The sequence below is a fragment of the Schistosoma haematobium genome, chromosome 2 (assembly GCF_000699445.3).
Source record: "Schistosoma haematobium chromosome 2, whole genome shotgun sequence".
Taxonomy (NCBI): domain Eukaryota; kingdom Metazoa; phylum Platyhelminthes; class Trematoda; order Strigeidida; family Schistosomatidae; genus Schistosoma; species Schistosoma haematobium.
Window position 1 is genome coordinate 42,941,189 of NC_067197.1, and position 19,212 is coordinate 42,960,400.

Below are 19,212 nucleotides of genomic sequence, written 5' to 3' on the forward strand. Positions count from 1 at the left end.
GAGAAATGGAGAGATACATGAGAAGAATGAACAAGAATTTGGATAGAATTAGAAGGGAGGGCCCAGGATAGAGTGGGTTGGAAAATGCTGGTCTGTGGCTTATGCTTGGTTGGGGGGTAATAGGCTTAAGTAAGTAGTGATTAATCGGATTACATTTAATATAACTTAATTACTCAGGCCAAAGAAGAAATTCATTTGGCAATATTATAATTTATGGACGAACCAATCAGGTATAAGATAACAGGTCTTGGATTTTGGCGCGAAATTCACTCATCCATCTGGCTAAATAGAGTTTCAGCATTATAGTTGACATCAGTTCGTGGTGAAAACCCTAAATGTAATTTCTTACTCTGACTATCAACTGTAAATGAGAATTCTGACTGCTTTATAACCCTCATTTAGTCGTATTCAGTCGGTGTCTACTCTCAAGGTCACTTTAGAGTCACCCGAAGGTCGTCCATAAATTGTAGTCACAACATCAATGTTTTTTTTGGCGGACACCAAACATCTACAGTCCTTGTTTACCTTTCAATTAATGATTTTCAAATGAACCACCTACTTAGAAAAACAAAACAATCATTAAAACAAATTCAATTTACATTTTTGTAATATTTTACAGCACTAAATCATGAATTAAGTTTATTATCCTCACGTCTATTAAATTCTAATCAAGTGGAAACCTTGACGACTAATTACAATATGACGACTAATACTACTAGAACTTCAAGAAAAGAAGATGCTGCTGCTGCTTCTGACGATGAAGATGATGAAAAGATACAACAGATAATCAAACTATTTCGTAATCATTTTATGGTTCATATTAATGAATTTGAAAATAAAGTAACAAGTATTACGGAACGTTTAAATTTAGAAGTAAATCAAATGCAAACATTTAAGGTATGATCATTAATATGGGTTTGTATATTTACTTTTATCAGAATAGGGGGGTTTGTGAAGGTTTTAGTAACTGGTTTTAAATGGTATTTTCTGGAGATCTAGTGAGAATCTGTGACCAGTGGAGTTTAACCAGATCTGTTGTGGGATAGTAATTCACTGAAGATAATTGTGGACGGTGGCACAATTTTGTGGATTAGTTGAAGTTAGCCATTAACAGCGTTGGATGTCGTCTCTGTGGTCTAGAGTTTGAGCGTTCACTGGCGAGCCCAAAGGTCCTGGATTCGAATCCCTTTGTTGTGGGATAGTGGATGCTCACTGCTGAGGAGTCCCATACTAGGATGAAAACGGCCTTTCAATTATTGCAGGTTTTCAGTGGTGGTCTAGCTTAGATCAATTCATGAATTCAACTATTAGATTACATTCATTTTTCTTAAGTTGGTTTGTTCTCTTCCACAATAGGTTGTTGCTGATGGTAACCAGCCAACGGATATTGAGTATCTTGTGTATATGACTGTTCATAAATACTTGTACTCTCTTGATGATGGTTGTAGTAGTTCTCCACGTTTCAGATTCTGACTTTGATATTGGTTGTTCTTCAATTGTAGAAATGCTGTCATTGCTTTGCCAATCCTCACCTTTACGTGTGCATCAAATCTTCAAAGTTCATCCATGATGCTACCCAGACATGTGAATATTTCCACCTACTTTAGATTTACTCTATCAAGTGTGATTACTTTGGTATTTTCCGTATTGTGTTTGAAGATCTTGGTATCTCCCTTGTGTATGTTGAGGCCTGCTGATGCGGAGGCTTCTGCTACATTAGTTGTTTTGACTTGCACATGTTCGTGTGTATGAGATAGAAGGACCAGATCATCAGCGAAGTCCAAATCGTTTAGTTTCACAAAAGCTTTCTATTTTATTCTGCGCTACTCCTTGGATGTGGAGGTCTTTAATCGCTTCAATGATATACATATAATGACTAAATATATAAAGTTCATTTTATCAACTTACTTTTACAACAGACTATTTTAAATGAACTAAAAGTAAACTTGCAACTCTATGCATAGATTTTTCACAGAATTGGTCTATAACAATCAAATAACTCGTTTACCTCTATAAAATCAATTACTTAATAGTTGTACTTTTAACGTTTTGAGATTAGTATCAGAAGGGGTTTTATGGAGATTGTAGTAATTTCAATAGTTGAGATCATGAGTCAATTGAAGCTAGACTATCATGAAAAACTTGGAAGCACTGGATTGCCGTTTCGTCCCACTGAGGGACTCCTCAGCAGTGTGCACCCTTAAGTTTGTCTTTTATAGGAAATAACAAACCCTTATGTTTTAATAGTTGTTTAGTCAAACTTTTGTAAATATTTGTACACTTATTCAATATGCCTATATAGGTCGACACTAAACCGGATTGTGGTAAGAGCGTAAAGCGAGCAAGTTGTTCTATATAGGCGACTTACATGATTATTTGAATACTCGATATTCATTCAGTGAAAAATCTGCTGAGTTTGGGTGCCTTAGGTTGTCGCATCTATGCTTATGTGTATTGTATGGAGTGGATGGGTCTAGCTTATTCACTCTATACGTGTGTGTATATCGCATACTTGCGAGCTGAAACTTATATGCCTAAATGTAATTATGGGAGGTATGGACTTCTCTATACTTTCTATGACTTCATGTATCAACAAATGCGCCCATATATGTTATTGTATATGTTACTGGAATGTATGTATCTTCGAAACACATTTGAGGCTAGACAAATTCATCGTTCCTCCACTAGTAAACTTATTAGCACCTATATGAAATGGATGACTACGCATTCATTAGTAAGGAATATCTTGATGCTTGATAGTATATACGTTTATACGTTATGTAGATTCATAGTCATATACCCAACCACTGATCTACTTCAATCACATTTGAAACCGATTGATCACTGAAAAGTAATGAATGTTAGGTTCTCTATTGATTTTCTGTTATCTTGGAATTCTATCGATAAATTTGTATAATGATCATCAAACTGATAAGCAAAATGGATTTATCAGAGCATTGTACTTTTTTTTACATTAAGTGGTTGGATTTGGTCAGTCAAGTGAGCCTTGTTTTTATAGATGTTTGCATTGATTAGTAAGGAAAGAGACTATCCTCTCTGTTATATCTAGAGGTTATATTGTTGATAGACCGCGTACTTGAACGCTAGAACCCTCCAAATCGCAAATGAGTAGATAGAAGATGAGCAAGAAGGAATGCTATTCCAAACAGTGTCCAGTATAGTACAAAACTCTCAGGTATTTATAGTTTTCAAGTAAAAACGAAATCATTATTATAATCATCCAATCCACATACAGTAGTTTTTTAGCCCATGTCCTATAGGGAAACTACACGCCGAGATTCTAGAACGTTCTCCCAAAAAATGATTGGATGGGATATCTTCAGGTCTTTTCAAGCTTCTTAGAGCTTCCTCAAATTCACTCGTTGGCCGCCCTCACGTCTTCAATTCTATTGAATTCAGTTTGTTCCATTAGATATTATTGTGATAGATGTTATTCAACCCCATCTTACTACTTATTGTTGATATGTACATAAATTTGATTTAGAAATGTTTTTCTATTATTGTCAATCATTAACAAGTTACAAATGCATTTTGTTTTTTTCTTACCTTTCTATCTATGGTGATTAATTTGTACTAAAATGAATAATTAATTATCATTCTATACATAAATCAAGATTTGAATAGTGAATTTGTATTATTGATTTAAATAATAGGTGTGTCTTGTAACCTAATCATTGGATCTTTATACAGTGATTGAAAATAATGGGAAGGTTCAAGTAAACAATATCAAGTAGATTTCAACTTTAACTCATTGCACAAGCAAGTGTCTATCAGGACTCAGTAGTTAAGCGAACAGTTCTGGGTTCGGGTCCTAGAGCGAATATCAACTCTGAGATGCAGGTACATTTATTAGACGAGTCTTAAATAGGAAGAGATGTACGTCCTGGATTTTACTGCTTGCCACTATCCACCTTTGCTTATAAATAGTGTTTTAATAGTTGAGTTCATGAATTAATTAAAGCTAGACAACCATGGAAAACCTGGAAGCACTGGACGGCCGTTTCGTCCTACGATGAGGCTCCTCAGCAGTACGTACCCAAGATCCCGCCTCGAGAGATTCAAACCGAGGTCCCATCAGTCTCACTCACGAATGCACATCCTCTAGACCACTGAGATGGCCGGCATCCGACGGTGTTAATGTCTAACTTCAACCAATCCAGGAAGTTGCGTCACCGACTACCATTGTCATCATTGTGTTGCTATTTCACAACAGACACGGTCGAACTCCACTGGTCACTGCTTCTCACTAGAACTCTCGGAAATACCTCCTGGAGACCGTCACTAGTGAGCATATGATGATTATAGTCAGAGAAGAGTTTTTTGTGTCGAGTAGAAACAGGTGTTTACCTCAGTATAATGGAAGATGGTCACGCAACTTCATGGATTGGTTGAGGTTAGACATTAACACCATTGGATGCCGACTCAGTGGTCCAGTAGGTTAAGTGTTCGCGCGTGAGACCGAAGGCCCTGGGTTCAAATCTCGCGAACGGGATCATGGGTGCGCACTGCTGAGGAGTCCCACAATAGGACGAAACGGCCGTCCAGTGCTTCCAGGTTTTCAATGGTGGTCTAACATCAATCAGTTCATGATCTCAATCAAAAGCTTAACAACTTCCATAACCCCTAAACCGATAATAATTTAATAGTTGAATCCATGAGTCACCGTTGGATGCCGGCCATCTCAGTGGTCTGGTGATTAAGCACTCGCGCGCAAGACTGATAAGTCCTGGGCTTGAATCTCGCAAAGCGGGATCTTGGATACGCATTGCTGAAAAGTCCCGCAGTAGGACGAAACGGCCGTCCAGTGCTTCCACGTTTTCCATGGTCATCCAGCTTTAATTGATTTATGAATCCAACTGCTGAAATACCCGTAATGTCCACAAAATCCCCCCTCTTTTTATAAAAGTGTCTTATTTAAATTGTTTATTTCCTTCATTGAGATCTTCTAATTCAATGATTAGATCATAATGGAAAGTTGTTTTCTTTTCTTTTCTTTTCTCTTTCAATTTTATAGATTTATGCAAATTCTCTTATAGAGAAGATAAATGCTACAGAATCTAAACAAAAATCCCTTCTATTAACTGATCATAATAATCAAAGAATTTTAAAGCACTTAGATATAAGTAATGCTATAAGAAATAAAATGCAACAATTTATAGAAGATTCACGTAAGGTAAGAAATAAGAGAAAGACAAATCCAATATTCGTAAACATTGGTTACTATGGTATTTGTTTTACAAATGTGTATATGTCATCAATTTTTATGATTATTCCATTATAAGGGGATGATAACTTTGTCATGCGTTGCCTTTCTTGATATTAAGTTTGCTATTGAGTAATAGCTAGGCAGTTCACTTTCGATTGATGATACATACTACTTATATATCTATCGACATCAGTAGCACATACCATACTCGTCCCCCCTCCTTTAAAGCAATCGTCATTTCAGTGGTTCTACTCGTTGTTCTACTTTTCTGGATTCTTTGCCACGCTCTCCGTCAAAATGTCGAGTCTGTGGCGCGTTGACCTCCACAGCTCCGCCGACCTGCCGGGCAACCAACATCTGTGTTCAGTTATCTGTTGAGCCACCTACATCCGATGTCCGCCGAGCAGCCACACATCCCACCACTCCTCTCTGTCGACAGCATCCGCTACAGCCAACGCCGCCCTGTCATAACACTTCACTCGACACCACCTCCCTGCAACATACCGCTACAGATAGCACCTTAGCTCCAGGTCTGCAACGGTGTGCGCAGACCAGCAATATTCCCCCCTCCTGATCGGCAGCTACAGCAAATGTAGTGGACGAGAACACAAGTGGGGACAATGGAATGTATGTGAATACAAAATTAAAGAACATCTTAGTAAAATCTGAGAACTATACAGTAGATACTTTATTTGCAAAGTGTTAATCAATCGTCTCAGACACCCTAGTTCCTTCGATTTCACGACAATCATTTTCTGTTCTTGTTCTCTTTTCTTAGGTCTTCTTAACCTTCTGTCTCAAGGCATTTCACAGTAAAAGATAAATGAAACAAGATAAAACACTTTTACTGTTAGACAAACTTGTCGATAATAATATAGTCTGTTCAAACAAGGCTAATCGTTGAGATAGTGTAAATTTTATGTGATGGAACAGATGATCTAATTAATAACCTATATGATAATATTACAGTTATGAGTGTATGGTTTATTTATAATCTTCAATGTAAATGATACAATCTGTTCGATTCAACTAAGATCTATTTTTGATGAGACTATAATTTATGGACGACCTTTGAGTGACTCTACTAAACTGACCTTGACAGTGTCTACCTACTTACTACGGTTAAATGAGGGTTATGAACCAGTGTGACGAATTAGGATTATTATTCGCAGTTGATAGTCAGAGTTAGGAACTAGATATAGAGTTTTCATCACGAACTGACATCAGCCATAATGTTAAAACTCTATCTAGCCAAATCAATGAATCAATTTCGTGCCAAAACTTAAGACCTGCTATCGTCCTATTCTCCTATACACTAAAATGATTAGGCATTCTCTCATGAGATCGAATGTCTTGAGTTTGTATCCCGTAGGCAAGATCATGGATATACACCACTGAAGAGTCTTATACTAGGACGAAACATTTATCCAGTGATTCTAAGTTTTTCCATAAAATAAATTTAGGTATACATTGAACCATTTCAAATATGATTCAACTGGTATTGTTTAACTTGAATCTTCCTATTGATGTTTTAGGACTGAAATTGATCAGTCTCTTATTGGCATATGTGCATACTGTGCATATTGCCTCGACATTCCTTTAATTTACAAGCAGTATAAGCAAAGATGGGTAGTGGCTAGCAGTGAAATCTAGGATGAGCGTTTCGTCCTATTTGGGGCTCGTCAGCTGGATGTACCTGCATCTCAGTTGCTGTTCACTCTGGGACTCGAACCCAATGGGAAGATTTAAGCAAACCAATACCAAGTGAATTAAAACTTCACCCCATCTCGCAAGCAAGTGGCTATCAGGACTCAGTAGCTAAGTGAATAACGCGATGGCGTTTGGAACTAACTGTACTGGGTTTGAGTCCTATAGTGAACATCAACTCTGGAATGCAGGTAGATCCAGCTAACGAGCCTCAAATAGGACGAAACGCACGTCCTGGATTCCACTGCTAGCCACTATCCATCTTTGTTTGTTTCAAATATGATTCAAAGATATGTAATAATTCTTTATTTGGTTTATATAACTCCCTTTAGAAAAAACGAGCACTGTGCTTACGAATAGTATTATTGAAACGAAAACTCAACTTCTTTGAATATGAAGTAGAGAAATTACGTAAAGAGAATAATAATTTAAAGTAAGATTGTTTTATATTTAAAATTGTTTAAATTTACGTTTTCTACCAGAATGATTATTCAATAGGATGAACATTCGTTTGTATTGTATATTACATTATCATCATGATCCACCGAGGTGCTTGGTACCTGTGTGGTTGCGCCACAAGATTGAGTTGTACTATTCAGATTGTAGTATTAAGGCCAATATGATGTCTAGTCCTCCTGTGAAACGGTGGTGAGCTATACTGCTCGGGTTATAAAGTTTAAGCCTGGATAGTGTCTGGCTCTCCTGCGAAACAGGATTGAGCTGTAATGTTTGGGTTGTCATGTGAAAGTCTGGATGGTGTCCGCTTACCCTGAAAACCAATGTAAAATTACCCTGACCCACTAGGGTATATTATATAACTATGACATTTTTTCATTTTTTAAGTGAATAGATATATTGGTGATACTATAATTTATGAATGAACCAATCAGGTGTAAGATAACAGGCCTCGGATTTTGGCGCGAACTTCTTTTGGCCTGAGTGACAAGCTTTTAAAAATTCTCCACGATCAAACTATCCAGCTGAGAGAACAAAACTCCACCGAAACCATTCACCTGAGCTACAAATCTTCTTCACCATATCAACTAGTTATATGTTTATTTAAACACATAAATATTGGTACAAAAGGGCAACAAATACATATGCACCACATAATAACAAAGATTATATGAAGAGATAGCTAATGTAAAGTGTGTATAAGGAAAAGGAGAACAACAACGAACTGAAATTAGTGTATGAGAATGAAATAATAATAGTGGGAGAGGCAATTCAGTTAGCATATTTACAACCACACAGAATTGTTTCATTTACAGAAGTGACGCTTATTTTTTTTATGAAGAAAGTCAAAGAAAATTACAACAGAATCGCCACTGGCTTCTATTATGAGCCATGTCTGATAACGTCTCTAGCCACTGCGTTACATCTTCTCTAGGACCCTAACCAGGAATTCGTGAAGGATCAACAGAAGCTCTTACCGATGCATTGTAGATCTGACCTTTTACAGCCAGACGAACATTAAGAAGGAGCCAAAGATGGCCTAGATTGGCATAAACCATTCTGGCTTTCACTATAGATGGCTCCACTAGCACTCAAGTTCATAACATTAATTATCAGTTGATATTTTTATGGTCACTTGGCAATGATGAGATTAGTCTACGAAATTAATATCTGTGAAACCCTTTATACACATATAGCTTCCATTTTGATTATTCAAAGTTCACTACAAAATGTAAAAGGTGTTTCCGATCTCTATTATTCACCTTTACTAATCACATTGATCTTCTCATTCAGATGCATCTATTGTTAATTATCTTAGCTTATTGAGCAATATTACTGGTCTTCTAAAACTACTCAAAGCAATATGTTAAAAACTCTAATTCAATAGACTTCTGTAGCTAGATACTCATAATTCTAATACCATGGTTACATACTGTGTCTACAAACCTGCACATAAAACCTGTCTGATTATTGCGTACTTATAACGTTAATATGATCCTCCCTTCGAATATCTAAAGATTTCGTAGTAGCCTAACCTGCATAAAAGTATGGTACTGAGTACAGAAACTGAAGCTTCTTTTTTGGATCGGATTTCAGTCAATAGCCTGTGAGTAAATGGTATTATTAGATTTTAGACAATGTAATTCACACTTGATTGTAGTCATAATAGTATTCAAAGTTGGAATCAGATGATCATCACTGTACTATGACAGAGTGCGTCTGAATCCCATCATAAAGATGACAACTATTTGGTCCTTCATCTGACTCTTCGACGTGTTTTTTTAGAAATTACTTCATTTTTTTAATGATATACTGGTGAATTATCCAAGATTAATTACAACACAATAACGATTAAACATCAAAAATTGGGGTCACTACTGCAGTTTGCCTATCAGCACAATAACTGCGCAGCGTCGTAAATGATCATTCATCGTTAATAGATTATTAGTTGACACGAAAACTTTGAGAAATAAGCGACTTATGAATAACATACTAATATTAATTTCATTTAATAGTTGAATTCATAGGTCAATTAAAGCTAGACTACCATAAGAAACCTGGAAGTACTGGACGGCCGTTTTGTCCTAGTATGGGACGATCCCGCTCACGGGATTGAAACCCAGGACCTATCGCTCTCGTGCCTAAACGCTTAAACTCTAGACCACTGATCTGGCATTCAACAACGTTAATGTTTAACTTCAACCAATCCATGGAATTACACCACCATCCATCATTACCTTCAGTGAGTTACTATCTCACAACAGACCTGGTAGTCTAGCTTTAATTGACTAATGAATACAACCATGAAATTGCTAAAATCTCCACAAATATTGCCCTTTCTTTTATCAAGTAGTAAATAACAATTGTTCATTTTACTTTCATTATAGAGAAAATGTATCAATTGCCGAATATGAACGAGTATGTATGGCATATAAAGATTTATATAGACGTCATCAAGAATATGAACGAATTATTCTTAATTCAGATAATCAAAAATTTATTATTAAAAATAATGATTTTCAATAGAAATGACAATATTGTTGATTTCACAATATCTCAGGTACTTCAATTGCATAATAATGTTTGTTTAGATTTGTCATATTGTTTATTTATTTAAACACATAAACATTGGTACAAGAAGGCGCCAAATACATATGCACCACATAAATCGAATAATTTATGGGGGGGGGCTAGGATACTACCCGGATGCCCAGACTGAAGCAGGTGGTTTTCTTAGGTGGCCACACCCCGAGCCGTTGACCTAAAGGTCTTATCCACGAGGCAGTGGAGCAACGTCGGGAGATGCGGTCTCATGGTAGCCGGTGCCAACGATTTTTCCCTCAGGATCCTGGAGCTCATGTGCACCATAGGTTTGGGATGAGGGCCTTGCAACTCCCCGAGGTGAATCCTTTATATCCACCCTCAAATGCCCTGTTACGGCCGAGAGTGGAGAGAGTCAACTGTCCCTCTCGAAATGCTCACACATGGCCACGTACATACAACCACTGCCGGGGAATTCCTACTCACCGCCTTTTCGTGGCGGGGGTATTGTTTACGAAATTGAGTAGACGAAAAGCGAATATCCGACGCTTTAACGGGGTTGGTGGATATAGTGTCATATTGTTAAAGTAATGAGAATTCAGGAGTACTTAACGGGTCGACTTATTTCCAATCATCATCAACATTTGAAATATTCTACTGTATTTCTTAAAAACAAACTACTACTCTGACGCATGCAGTTTATGTTATCATTTCTTTAATGTTATTTTTTCACTTGATATGGTGGTTTCCAAGTATTTTGATAATATTAGTATTAGAAAACTAGAAACATAATATATCGTTAATTTTATTCTTAACAACCTACCAAATTCTCAATTAATCTTGAGACTTGGAAATGATACTTAAGTGCTCATTTCAATTATCGTTATCACTTTGAATACAATATATCTCAGTCCTACAGTATGTATATCACGACCCGCATGCATCAGTGGTAACGTCTCTAGTTGTGAAGTTGGGTGATATGGGATCGAATCCGTCAGGGAGCACCAGTTCCCTCAAGATTACAAGTACACCTTACTGATTAGTGCCAAATAGCATGAAACCTAGGTCCAGGGTTTCCTGTTGACTACCTCCAACCAACACCTTATCTCAACATAGTGCACGCAATGTCGAGTCACCTAGACTAGTGGCCACATTGCAAGTTATAATCTATTAATCACCAACTATTAGATGTTACTTACTGGGATTTTTTGTAATCTCTCGTTCTAAATGAAATCATGAACTGATCAATCTTAGACCATCATTAAATCCTGGAAGCATTGGACGGCCGTTTCGTCTTAGTATGAGACTCTTCAGCAGTGCACATTCACGATCCCACACAAAACGTCTATCGAGTGCTTCCATAGTGTTCAATAGTGGTCCAACAGTGTTCAGTCCATGATCTCAACTAAAACTCAACAATCTGATAATCACTTGTTTGTCGTTTTTGATTCTCTCTACATTCACAATTTTTCAGCTTTCCAGATTTCATTTCAATGCAACATGATCTTGAAAGTATATAACTAAACTGAGGTTTTATATATCAATTTCATTAATACACTTAATGATAAATATAAACTAGATGGATACAACCCAATTAGACTTACCTATCTATAATTCATTGAAACAAGAATAACAATTGAGATCCAATGTGAAATTCCTTTTCTCATATTCTTTAATTATTACTTGATAATAAACAAAATTTAACATAAAATATTGCATTTCTGTCTATTATATATTGAAATCATGAGCCAATTGAAGCTAGACCACTATGGAAAACCTGGAAGCACTGGACGGCGGAATCGTGGATGCGCACTGTTGAGGAGTCCCATACTAGGACGAAACGGCCGTCCAGTGCTTCCAGGTTTTCCATGGTGGTCTAGCTTCAACTGACTCATGATTTCAACCTGTGAAATTTCTAAAAATCTCCACAAAACCGATTCTGATATTATATATTGAATAAACAAAAGTTGGAGTTTTAAAACCCTTCTCATTACCTCCCCGAAAACATTATTTATTTGAACACATAAATATTGATACAAAGTGGCACCAGATATATATGCGTCACACAATAACAATGAGAATGGGAAGAGAAAAAGAATGTAGGATGCATGTAAAAAGGAAAAACTAGTGTATGGTAGTGAAATAGTAATAATAATAATAATAATGGGGGAAACAGAAAGGTACAACCAGAAAGAATCCTTTCAGTTAAAGAAGTTACGGTCACTTTTTATGAAGAAAGTGAAAGATTACAGCAGGATCGCCACTGGCTTCTATTCTGAGCTATATCTGATAACGTCTCAAGCCACTATGTTGCACTATTTCTAGGACTCTAACCAGGGAGTCGTGAAGGAGCAACGGAAGCCAGTCCTGTGCAGCTTTCTTTCATATCACGACACCATGTTATACACTGACCACCTCTCCGCACGACGAGGAATTCTCTGGGACGACATTCGTAGAACATGTCCAAGCCACCGAAGTCGATGTTTCAAGATAGTGACAGCAATTGAATTATCATCTCTGTGCCCGAACACACGATGCCGAACCTCTGCATTGCTAACATGGTTTTTCCACTGGATGTTAGCAATCCTTCGGAGACAACGATGATCAAACACAGAGAGTCATCTAACATCCTCAACTCGGAGAGGCCAGGTTTCACAAACATAGAGCAAAACTGCGCTCACCGATGCGTTGTAAATCTGACCTTTTCGTTCTCTTAATTTCGTAAACAACACCTCCGCCACAAGAATGCAGTGAGTAGGACTTCCCTGGCAGAGGCTATATACGCGTGGCCATGTGAGAGCATTTCGAGAGGGAAAGAGGACTCTTCCCACTCTCGGCCGTACCAGGGTATTTAGGGGCGAAAACATTAAATTATATTGTTTATTTATAATTAATTTTTGTTTGTTCGACCATTGTTTATAGAAAGTCAAGTACAAACACTACATACCATAAATCACTCACCTCAAACATGGTAATTAATTCCACGTTTCGATACAAAACTTCCAGATACATCTATTCTGTTAGAGCTGGAGATAATAATAAAGCTGTTCTAATGGAAAATATGACACAGTTTGAGTACAAAACCCACTTGTTCATATTTAACTTTCGAAATCAACTAATTATAGCTATAAGCAGTGATAAATCCGGGATTAATTATTCACATGAGTTTAAACTGACACTTATATAGCCTGCTACTATAAAACGACTGTCTGCAATTGATACAAATTTACCAATCTCCCTAATACGCTGTAGTGAGTTTACTCACGCATGTAGCAGTGTGGAGTACATCAACAATGTACATTCAGGCATTAAAGTTTAAATATCAACGTACTGAACTACAGATAGTTATCATGTGTTAAGAAATTAACTTATGAAAGAAAATTACTTATTGCATAAACTATCATCGCTGGATCTCCCCCCCCACCGTTAAAACGATTTAACATAAAAATATGCAAGAAGCTGAAATCCCCATTCAAGTGATCCAGAAGACTTTTTAAATGGATAAATACAAGAATGAATGGAGAAAATCCAGCTACAACAGACGTTAAGACGTTTTTCGTTAGTAATGTGATTGATCGAATCGATATCGCTGGGACCTTTCTTTGGTATTTTGGTTCTACTTTTTGTCTTAATTAAACTTAGGGTAAAATACTGATTAACGCTATCATCCTAAAACGATACCTACTTTTGTTGCAATAAAAGAACATACAATTCATCTTTTTCGCTGAAAAATGATTATATTATCCATAAAAATATAATATGTACACAACTGCAGTAGGAACGTTTACTCGTCATCTTGCGGAGTACGTATACTTCGGTTAGACGTAGGGCGTCGTTTGAACACAATACGAGCTGTTGTGTTAGAATTAGGCTGTCGTACTTTAGTATCCTCACTATTGGTTTGCTTAGTGGTTTCAGCTACGTAACTACTATGAGTAGTTACCTGGTCTTTAGGACTGAAGAGAGTTGGATTTTCGTAATACTTTTCCGTTGTCGCTTCCAACTGTGCAAGTACAGCCAGTTTTCCATCTAAATTTGGAGATCCGAAGCTTCCAACATCATTGGAGGCATCAGGAAGATCAAGCTTGGGTAATTTGGGCCTAGGACTTCATCAAACGAAAGGAAACGAGATATGGAGACATTAAGTAAAATAATAAACATAATTGTACTGAGACACTTAAGACGGTAAAGGCTTGTATTATTATTGACGTTATTATAAACATAATATTATTAACTGCAACTGAAAGCCGTTTACAGCAGATTAAAAGCCTCGAAATATAACTGATTCATTTTACCCAGTACATCTAGTCGTTCTCGCTTTATTTCACTAGAGAAATAGGTAAATATATAAAACTTATGAAAAGAAACTAAATGCTTATACCATTGAGTCATTTCACCGATTTTAGGCTCATTTTACATAATAGCTTATTAAACTAGTATTTACTTTTCCACACCATTGTAACCAGCAATAATCTATTTCAAAGTGTGTTATTCTAGACTCCGGTCAAGTTTGACATATTTTAATCAACTACTTCAACTATAAATAGGTTTTATAGGTGGCAGTTCGATACTTACACTATGTGAGTATTTACATTCTTATCAAATCACTTGCCATTATTAATTGAAAGTCAACAAATTACTCAAGCATTTCTTACATGATTACTTATAAAATATCTAAGATTGAATGCTTTTGTCATCTACATTCCCCCTATTTTCCTCAACCATATCCAATAATGTAAGACAAAATAATGTTTATTGGTTAACGCCTTCAACCTTAGACTACTAGTCGAGAAGTTTGAATTCTACTGAGACAACTTCGTTCTAGATAACTCAGTAGAATCCCTACCGTTCAAATAATTGCAGCTATTTTAGTAGGTAAACAGGTTCTAGTATATCCCGTAAAATCTAAGTTATATTTCAACAGAAATAAAAATATGAACTTTTTTCTGGTTCAATAATTGAAAAACGTTTGTAGACTACTTACGTATCATCACAAGGAACCCACGGACCAAGTAAGTCAATTTGTGGACCTTGGAATTGAACAGGTGTTGGAAGATTCACACTTTTCGGCTTCTTATCGGATGTGCCATCTGATATTTTTTCTATGATAGGCTCGATATCTGATGTAGGTACATTAAACACTTGTAGTACTGCCTCATTGGCTCCTTTGGATCCATGTTCGCTTAACTCCACAAGACGATTTAAGACGAATTCTTTTAGTCTGGTTTTTTCTTCTTTCACTGGTCGTTGGTCCGGCTCTATAATGCCATCTGGCCGTGTCCACTGAGTAACACGAGTAGCCACATTCCAATAATAATGTTTGCCATCTGGGGTGATTGATTCCTTCCAAATATTTGCACAACTGGATGGATCAGGACGCGATTTATCAGCAACTGATTTCCCTGTTTTACTAGAAGACTCTTCGTTCAATTTTCCTTCACATGGTGACTCTTCGAATTTTAAATATAACGTAAAACAAGCAGTTACTTGCTAGCACGACTCCATACTGTTTTGCCAATGATGGGTCTCTTTCTAGATCTTTCATCATACTTAAGTGGGCACTCTGGATATTTAAAAGGATAACTTGGAATTTAAGACAATTACATCGTTTATTTGTTGTAAGCACGCCTCTAAATTCTTCCTTTCCATTTCAGCACACTTATTGCTACGGGTCAATTCATTAACTTTTTTAGCTACACTAGCTTTATGTCGCATACCATTCTCATGATTTTGGATGCTCTGTTCAAAGTACACGTGGGATAATAATGAAAAAGGAATTAATATCTTACGATTTTGTTGTCAGCCATCCAACATTTGCATAATTCGCAATACTTCTTTGGGTTACTTTTCCAATAATCGGCCATACCAACTAGAGATAGTAGCTGGAACTACAGAACGATATTATAACATATACAGAAAATTAGGCATATGGTACGAAGAATTAAGAATTCGTAAACAAGTATGATTGGAAAAGAAAATTTCAAAAAGCGTCTATGAATTATATTGTGATTCCGATTTGAATGACACTCATCATTCGACAAACTCCATATTTCTTAGATTTAAAAAGCTACACATGAACATATATGTATCCACTGTTACGAGACAGGCAATGTGGCAAATAAATATTTAATAAGGCAATAGAAATATGAGAACCAGTACCAAGTTGGGCGTCCATATTATGTGGTCTTAAAAGGTATAACAGGCTGACGTTTTTGTCGACCCGAGCCGTTCATTAATGCATCTTTGTAAAATACGACCTTTACCACTTTAAAATAAGTTGAGCAATAGGTAGTAAGTTATTAATAAATATTCTTTTTGTGATATCCATATGAATAGAAAATTGTATTTTTGATGTTTCGTGACGTAGCATAAACCACTTCTTCAAAATAGATAGATGAATGAAACTAAATTAACACAAGTTGTGTTAATTTTACCTCGGTCACTTTCTATTCTTTGGGTTATCACAAGAAAATATATTTATTATGATCTTTATTACGTATGAGGTGCACTTCCTAAATAAAAGGTAAGAACCATTGAGATTTAGGTAATATAACAAATGAACCGCAGAAGCACAAATAAATACATCTCCCATAACCGCAAAAATGTAATTACATACCCTTCCCGAATCTTTTGTCGTGATAAATTTTGAGAACATGAGTAGTGAAGAGCATAATACTTAGAAAAGGTGTGATATTATAAGGACAAACATTTACTAACAGGAAGGTAGCAACATTATGAATACTACCTATTCATCGAATGCACCACTTCTGTTATGACGAGATACTTGTTAAACCGCTTGACATCTAATAGCATCCACTAAAGGCTTAGTCATTCTATATTCATCCAAAAGAAGCATATACTAAATGCAAAAAAAACCGTGACACCGTAATTTAAGGGCGACTTTTAAACAACGCTAAAGTAGCCTTCTGACGACTCACCTATTTATCAAGGTCAAAAGAGGGTTGTAATCTAATATGAGGACTTGGTATCGAGTTAAAATTTATGGTTAAGAATCAAAAGTTTTCATCACGAACTGACGGCTATATTGTAGTGGTTAGAGTCCGGCCAAGTATTCTGCGTACTAAGGAAGCATTAAGAGTGCGTAAAGGCTAGGGAAAAGAAAGCAAAAGGTTAGTCGACGACACAGGAAGAGCACATAATGCACTTAAACTTAATAACGAAACCAATCAACAACAATCAGAAATAACACAGTCCTTAAGCTTAAAAAATCTTGGAATCGAAACTAGCAGATGGTTCAACCCACCATATGTATCAATGGATTTCGCGTTAAAATCCGATTTGCCATCCTTAATCTCACTGGCTTGTCCATATAAATCATAGTCTTGCCAAAAAAGTAGATCGAGGAAGGCACATTGCGACGAAGTAGTTAGCTGACTAACCGAAAACTTAGTAGAAGCATACCCATTGCCCATCTAATACTATCCCACCCATTACTATATTTGAGACATTGTTGCTTATGTGAAGATGCAGATCTACTTTGCAAAGCAAATATTGTGATAATCACGCGACTAATTTCCAGTATTTTCAAACAGGTTTTGTCAGGATTTTACACAATTTTGCGACCAATAAAAAGTGGTTTACATGAAAGAAAGAAATATGTATTACGTCAACGACTGGAGAAACTCCATCAGTTGTCTGTAATTTCCAATGGAGTAAACACTCCAATGAGATATGTATAGATTACCAACGTAATTAGCTTCCAACTAGCTGCCAATGGCTTAATAAATGTGTTGATCAAACCAATCAGTCAATAATTCCGGATCAAAGGCCTGCCTTCCTTACCGTGTTGCTGACTTGGCTCAAACCTCCCTCTTCCTCTTCAACAACCCTGAATAGCTGAATTCACGGCCGATAATCCAGAAATCACAAGATAGTAATGGACGATTACCTACTGTATTTATGTATTCGAAGATAACAAGTTTCGTCATTTGTGTTTTCATCAGCACATCTTTCTAGTGTTCTCATACGAACGCAATAAACTGGCGTCTGAAAGTCTCAGAACTTGAAAAAATGCAATACTTCAAAACACCTACAATGTCCAATTCTTCTGGAACAGGATCATATAAACGGATTACTACCATTCTTTCACTTCACTCTGTTTCAGGATGATTGGAGGTCATTGATAATCTCAAATAGGCGATAATTTGTCAACCCGACCGTGCTGATTCTACTCAGTTTAGCAGTTATATGTGGGTTGGTATATTTTCTAATCTCAGTGAATATTTCCTTATGACGGCTTTATGATTTCCGAAACAAGTACCTATTACACTGATGATGTTACAGGTATTCAGTGTTCGACAACGCTTCTACCAGTAACACCTTCTAATGTATTTTGTTCCCACCCAGAGAAATCAAAAGACAGAGTCGAGGAAATCGGAAGAGTATATTTGGCGATGACCAATATATCGGAATTCTCTGATCTAATCTGGCTAGCGATTGCGGTTGATGTTGAGCACGGCGTTACCACACGTGATCTGGTGTGGATGCCTGACCGAGCGCCTTCAGCTAGATGAGTCCACTAAAACATATGGTCAGCATCCAATGTCGAAAACTTACAGAGCTATTTATTTTAGGGATTTATTTACCGCTACAGATCACTCCCCCTCAGTGGGGCAGTGACGACCCTAAGACGTGGCCAGCCAGAAGTTTAAACCCAACGAGTTTGTCGTTGGTAAACACTCTTCTGATAGCTTACTAAATTTAGCAGCGTCTGGTCGTCTTTCCTTACTATATGGGACGGAGGTACAACATAGTAAAAAAAATGTACAATGAAAATTTCGGATCCTCATAAACGTCATCGTTCTTTTCCAGCCGTCCTGGAAAAGAAAAAAGAAAATGTAAGTGCATGTCGAAAATACACTCGTATGTGCGTAAAAACACAATGTCGGCGTAAAAAAAAGGAAAATAAACTCATGAACACGTAATAGCGTTAAAAAAATTGTTTTTTTTTGTTTTTTTTAAATAGAAATAAAAATATATAAGCATATTAAAATTGTTTTTTTCTAAAAAAATAATATAAAATGTCGAGAAGTGCCTTACGTGCAATAGTCGTTCAAATGTTCTGGAAATCTCACCCTTCTTCCAGAACGCGTCGTTTTAAGTTTATTTTCGGATACTGTCGAAGTATCTTCGTGTGTGTTGGTTGTCGGATGAGGTATTATAAGTGTCGGAGTCGTGTCGTTCGATTGTATCGAAGGAAAATCCACGTAGATAGGATTTCCTTCTAAATACGCTGCTTTTAAGCGATCGATGCTGATGCT

At 36.7% G+C, this 19,212-nt stretch overlaps 2 protein-coding genes across 4 annotated transcripts in view; one reads left to right on the top strand and one right to left on the bottom strand.

The window, feature by feature from the left end:
• The window catches only part of MS3_00010842 (uncharacterized protein), a gene marked incomplete at its 5' end in the record, with an annotated part of 28,730 nt that extends 17,088 nt beyond the window's left edge, over window positions 1-11,642 (top strand). Inside the window, 5 exons of the mRNA XM_051219245.1 lie at window positions 620-897; window positions 5,036-5,194; window positions 7,267-7,367; window positions 9,778-9,950; window positions 11,406-11,642. Coding sequence (XP_051068477.1) covers window positions 620-897; window positions 5,036-5,194; window positions 7,267-7,367; window positions 9,778-9,916 — 677 coding nt within the window. The 3' untranslated portion in view covers window positions 9,917-9,950; window positions 11,406-11,642. The remainder of the gene's footprint in view (window positions 1-619; window positions 898-5,035; window positions 5,195-7,266; window positions 7,368-9,777; window positions 9,951-11,405) is intronic.
• A 2,006-nt stretch (window positions 11,643-13,648) lies between these two features.
• On the bottom strand, window positions 13,649-17,963 carry WBP4_1 (WW domain binding protein 4). Of its 3 annotated transcripts, none has more exons than XM_051219246.1 (7): window positions 17,845-17,963; window positions 16,870-17,040; window positions 15,721-15,819; window positions 15,536-15,670; window positions 15,419-15,494; window positions 14,916-15,381; window positions 13,649-14,037 (listed from the first exon to the last, which is right to left on the bottom strand). In XM_051219246.1, exons 3-7 carry the CDS (start codon window positions 15,793-15,795, stop codon window positions 13,716-13,718), a joined length of 1,074 nt encoding a protein of 357 aa, XP_051068480.1. In that variant the 5' UTR covers window positions 15,796-15,819; window positions 16,870-17,040; window positions 17,845-17,963; the 3' UTR covers window positions 13,649-13,715. The 3 variants fall into 3 exon arrangements, with proteins under 3 accessions (XP_051068480.1, XP_051068479.1, XP_051068478.1); XM_051219248.1 differs by having other exon boundaries at window positions 17,841-17,963; XM_051219247.1 differs by having other exon boundaries at window positions 17,735-17,963.
• Between the last annotated feature and the right edge of the window lie 1,249 nt (window positions 17,964-19,212).